The 5,565-nt window shown below is 34.0% G+C and overlaps 1 protein-coding gene across 8 annotated transcripts; it reads left to right on the forward strand.

Annotated features, from left to right (window-relative positions):
* The first annotated feature begins 247 nt into the window (after positions 1-247).
* LOC110886887 (LETM1 domain-containing protein mdm28, mitochondrial-like) lies at positions 248-4,403 on the forward strand. 8 transcript variants are annotated; one of them, XM_035978792.1, is made up of 7 exons: positions 373-625; positions 717-803; positions 1,696-1,858; positions 2,537-2,625; positions 2,713-2,805; positions 2,872-2,922; positions 3,120-4,403. In XM_035978792.1, the coding sequence occupies exons 3-7, from the start codon at positions 1,850-1,852 to the stop codon at positions 3,178-3,180; spliced, it is 303 nt and encodes a 100-aa protein (XP_035834685.1). In that variant the 5' UTR covers positions 373-625; positions 717-803; positions 1,696-1,849; the 3' UTR covers positions 3,181-4,403. The 8 variants fall into 8 exon arrangements, 1 of the variants encoding a protein (XP_035834685.1); XR_002563054.2 differs by adding an exon at positions 275-362 and having other exon boundaries at positions 515-625; positions 1,696-2,625; positions 2,713-3,900; positions 4,001-4,398; XR_002563056.2 differs by adding an exon at positions 275-362 and having other exon boundaries at positions 515-625; positions 1,696-2,625; positions 2,872-4,398.
* The last annotated feature ends 1,162 nt before the right edge of the window (positions 4,404-5,565 follow it).

A 5,565-nucleotide genomic window follows, 5' to 3' on the forward strand; every position in this document is an offset into this window, starting at 1 on the left:
ATATAAGTTATTTCAAGAGAATTTGTGTTTTTGAATATTTTATAATAAATAACTCAGATTTGATTGTATTTCATTTTCAGTTATGAAATGAGAAAATCTATTTCTATTATATATAATAAATGAAAAAAATTTGGGACACGTGTCAGCTTGTGGTGCAATCTCACAACTATTTGGGTGGGAAAATAATGGGTCTTTGTATACGGGCGAGACGCGGTACCCATACTTGGTTTTCGACCCGAGTATATAAATGTTCTAAAAACCTAAATTCCCACATTCGTGTCTCTATTTTTCCATTTTTCTGCCGTCATCTACTAAAACCCTAATGGATCCTTCACTGCTACTTGAACCACTCCATACAAACTGTAGGTATCAATGTCCTATTGTTAATCTTGATTTCTTTTAAAGTTTGTTTGAGAATCCTTATTTGTTTCAAAGTTTATTTGAATAGAGAAACAGAAATTTACATCAAAATTCATCATAATCTTCGTCTTTTCATCTCCACCTTTTGTTTTAGAGAGTGAAAGTAACAATTTGTAGTGAGAGAAATTCCAGATATCGAACTCCGGCGAAAATCCGAATCTCCTGCGAACCGGATCTGAGTTATGGTGAAAATCCGAATCTCCAGGTATGTTTCATCGAAAATCAATATGAGTCATTACAAGTATGTTTCATCAAAAATCAATGTAAGGTTTAGGGTTTCTCTTGGTCTTATGAAGGTGGTGGTTTAACGCCACAACGAAAGGTCGACGGCTAGGGTTCCAGCAGCACATAAATCTGACCAGTTGTGGTTTCAGCCAGTATCGGTAAACTGTTGTTCCTTTTTGTCCAAATCAAATTAGGGTTCTTAAGTTGTTGATCCCATGTTATCTTTATCGGTAAACTGTTATCTTTGCAGTGACATATATCGATGATCTTTACATTATTACTATGTGTTCATATTTAAATGAAACGTTTTTTCGGATTCGTCACTGACTTGAAGAATAATCAGCTTCCGCTGCAAAATATGCTTTCAATACGTATATGATTTATAGTTTAAGTGTTTTTTTCTTGATTTGTAGGTGTTATTTTATGTATAATGGACATTATTTGCTGTAGAGATTAAGTAATTCCTTTTTTTTGGTGATTAAAATTCACTTTGTAGAAAGTTGTTTCTTATTTGATTTTCAAAATCGAGTCGGGTCACCAGATTAGTTGATTTATTTTTTTATTTTTTCAAAATCGAGTAGGCCCCACTTGCGGTATGCGCATATAATGTATATATGTGTGGGCGCTCGGGGGGCAAAAGTGAAAGTGCACCAATTCTAACGTTATTTTACTAATTTCGTGAAAATAACGTTAAAAGAGGCGGATGGTTAATCATGCATCATGTGGTGGCGTTGATAGCCGAAAGACAAGGGGGTACATGCACTAATCGGCATTTGTCTCAATTGCTGAGTGTTATGTGCCTTATGTCTAAGGCTTGATGCAAAACTACAATCGAGCCGGGGGTCTCACTGGAAGCAGCCTCTCTATTCCTACGGGGTAGAGGTAAGGTTGTCTACATCTTACCCTCCTCAGACCCTACCTTAACTTTGCTATTGGTGGGATTTACTGAGTATGATGATGATGATCATTGAGAGATCAGTTGTATATTGTTAAAGATACAATCTTTTAAATTTGTGAGGTCAAACGGGACTTACTATTGTTTTTTAACAGTTAAAAAGCTTAATACTGGAGCTCATGAGTTGGTCATGGAGGGATATAATTGTAGATGCAAGGATGGAGTACGCAAAATTTCTCCAAGAAATGGATAAAGAAGTTCAAAACTCACGAGATATAAAAGAGAACAACAAAAGATCTTGATGAATTTATGAACACGGTAGCCTAGGTCTTAGACTTTCAATGTTCTAAGTTTTAGTTATCATACACTTTTAGGTGCTGTTTGTTTTTGCAGACATAAATTGTCTGCAAGCTGATTTCATCTGTTTTTATGTCTGCAACTGAAGATGTGGTCTGAAGATCTGCAAGCTGAAAATATAAGACTGTTTGTTTTTATAAGTTGATACCGGTCTGAAGCGCATCAAACAAAGACGAAACATTCACATTCAGCTTCGATCCAGTGGAGGAGAAGAGGGAGGTCGAAGAAGGAGCTGGTCACCGGAGGAGGAAGGAGGTCGCCGGAGGAGGAGGGAGGTCGGAGAAGAGGTAGGTCGCCGGAGGAGGTAGGTCACCGGAGGAGAAGAGGGAGGTCGCCGGAGGAGGAGGTAGGTCGCCGGAGGAGAAGAGGGATGTCGGAGAAGGAAGAGGAACGGTGGTGAGAGGGGCGAGGGAGGAAAAGAGGGAGGTGTGAAGATGTTTTAAAAAAGGGGTCCATAGCTTATTTTTTAAGATGAAAAAAGCTGAGTTCAGATCTGTTTGGAAAAAAAATCAAACAGTCTTCAAGGGTAACGTCTGCGCGCCTGCAGACATCAGCCCCCTTGAAGATGTTTGAAGAAAAAACAAACACCCCCTTAGAGAAAGTAATAAGATTTATATATCTTATGTGACAAATATTCAGGTTAGGCGTTGTGCAAGTGTTTCCAATGATGAAATTCGGGGATCTATCAAGTTGTTCAATGATGAGCTCACCTTGGATAACATCAGTAGGTTGGTTGTTGCCAGTATTCAGATTTTCTACACTTAATGCATTTTGAATTTTTCTCTCATAAGCATTTACATTGATTTTTACCACAGACCTCAGTTGGTGAATATGTGCAAATATAATGCCATCGGCCTGTTTGGAACATATGCATACGTGCGTTATATGCTTCGTAAGAGGCTGCAAGAGTAAGTTACCATAATACCATATCCATATCCTAGATTTTTTGTTTAAAAATTGACTGGTGAAACTAGGACCCTTGGCTGTATTACAACGCATGGGAAAGCTTATATCTTCATTAAAGTGTAAGTTTCCAATGCATTTTGTGTTAATATCGTATGTTTTCGGTTTACTTTGAGTGCTTTCGTGATAATGGGACTCCCACTTTTCAATATTCTTATGTTTTTTTTTGACCGTTTTGTATTTGTTACATATGCTGGTGGTCTAAAATTTATATTTAAAATATGTTTTCTGACCGTTTTTTCTTTTGGTTTGGTGAAAGTTCTATCAAGATCAAAAACAATACGTTGAAGGAAAATGGAAGGATGGAGGTCAAGTTATAATGGGTTTGAGTAAACTATAATTAACAAATATGCAAGATGCTTAGAAATGGAATGAAAAGTAAAAAATCCAAATTAAACAGTAATCCAATACTTTTTAAGTTTTTTCCTCTCTTGTGCAACTATTAAAACACCTGCAATAGAGGTTTTTAAACTCCATGGATGCCCATGTGACATTCATGGGTGGAGAAGCCACAGATGCCTCATTGCATGGGTATGTCCATGGTTGTTTTTCGGATCAGATGTCCGTGTGTGGCTCTTTTGGTTTTTTCCATTGAATTTTTTCATTTAAAAAATAAAATGAAGCTATGGAAACAGGGTTGGCAAGCGAACCTGAACATAATGGCAAAACCGAAATCCGAAACATTCGGGACTGGTAATGGAATGGGTATTCAGGCATAGGATTGGTTTAAAAAAAAATTCACGGGCATAGGACAGGTATGAAATATGGCGATAGCCGAACTGGTACCTGAAAACATGTACCCGTTTACCCGAACCATATATTCGAAAATATAACTGAACATATCTACTCATTGGTTTTGTTACACTTTTATATTGGAAGGACAATACACCCGAGTTTTTTGTTCCAGAAAAAAAAAAATAATAGTCTTATCCTTCTGATGGTCGGGGGTTGGGTCGCTGAATATGCTTTTCACTATGCTAAAGCTAAGGGTAGAGATAGAGTATCTGCTATACACAAAGCTAACATTATGCAGAATACAGGTGATCTATTTTTGAAGGTTTTAATTTATTATATTTTGAGATGTTATAGATTGGCAAAGATCTTATTATGTTTGATTATGCTAAATTTCTATTTCAATAGTGTTGTTGGGAGGTTGCTGAGAAGTACCCTGATATAAAATATGAGAAAGTTATCATTGATAATTGTTGTATGATGGTACATCCTTTATCTAAATAAGAATATTACTAGAGTCATTATTATTTTTTTTTTGTATATGTAACTGGTAAAGAATCCATCACTATTTGATGTGTTAGTGATGCCTAACCTTTATTGTGACCTTTGTGCTAGATTGATTAAAGGATTAATGTACTTTGTTCGTCATGCATTATACATTTTGAATAATATATATATATATAACCTATGTCAGTAAAAATCATTGATGCAGCAAGCCTTTATCTCTTGCAAAGAATGAATGAGCTCCTCAGTCGGTTTGTTAATAAACGAAGGTGGGTTAGTAAGGATCTCTTATTGTGAACATTGAAAGCAAATTATGTAACATGTGAATATGTTTGTATTATTTTGTTTATATATTAATCATTAATAATTAAGATAAATGACTTGCGTAACATGTCAATATGTTTGTATTATTTTGTTTATATATTAATCATTAATAATTAAGATAAATAACTTGCTCGAGCCCGGGAAGCAATCCGGGGTTATATATATATATATAACTTCATTTCTATCTACAACCAACTCTAATTAAACCTCGTTGTTAGAGCATTCACATCCTGCCCTGTGTATCATCATATTCTCTAAAATTTAAAAAATAGTTTATAAAACCATATAAAATACCACTCTATCCCATCCTTTATAATAGAGAACACTTTTTGAGAAAACAAAAGCAAACATCTATATTCAGAGTTTCAAATCCAAACCTCTATAATTTATTGTGAGTGTATAATAAAGTGAAAAAAAATTATAAAATAACTGTATGTGAGTAAAATAAAGATAGAGATGGAGAATGGAATGTGTGAAGTTGTTTAAAAATAGACCAATTTTATAGAAAAATGTCTTTTTAGTTAATTATATAGATAGATAAGGAGAATGGGATGTGAATGCTCTTATCATGTGGTATTGAATTTAACAACAAAATAACAACAAAAGGTAAAATAATAATAATAATAATAATAATAATAATAATAATAATAATAATAATAATAATAATAATAATAATAATAATAATATGTCGGGTATTTATCGAATCGGATATTAGGTTCATTAGGTTAACCAAATATGTTTTTCTAATTAAGATTTTGGAATGAATACAATTCAGATTTTACAAAACAAATTCAAATTCGTATTAATTCGAACGAACCAGGTTAAGAGAAGAAAACGTAAAATGTGGCAACTAGACCAGAGAGGGTTAGAGCTTTCTATTTGGTATTTTGGATTGGGATTTTAGAACTCAACAATCCGTATCTTGATTCGGAAAACGAGTCTATTTTCAGAGGTTCAAATTCAATGCAAAAAAGCTTAACACCCCTATTGACATAATAAATTATGTCATGAGTTTTATAACAAAAAAATGTAGTTAACTTTCTAGTTAACTTATGCAATTTCAATACAGTAAAAAATGATTGAATGTAAATAATCATTGCATCGAATTTGAAACTAAAACATGAATAATGTTATACACAAAATTC

The sequence above is a fragment of the Helianthus annuus genome, chromosome 10 (genome assembly GCF_002127325.2).
Source record: "Helianthus annuus cultivar XRQ/B chromosome 10, HanXRQr2.0-SUNRISE, whole genome shotgun sequence".
NCBI classification, from domain to species: Eukaryota; Viridiplantae; Streptophyta; class Magnoliopsida; order Asterales; family Asteraceae; genus Helianthus; species Helianthus annuus.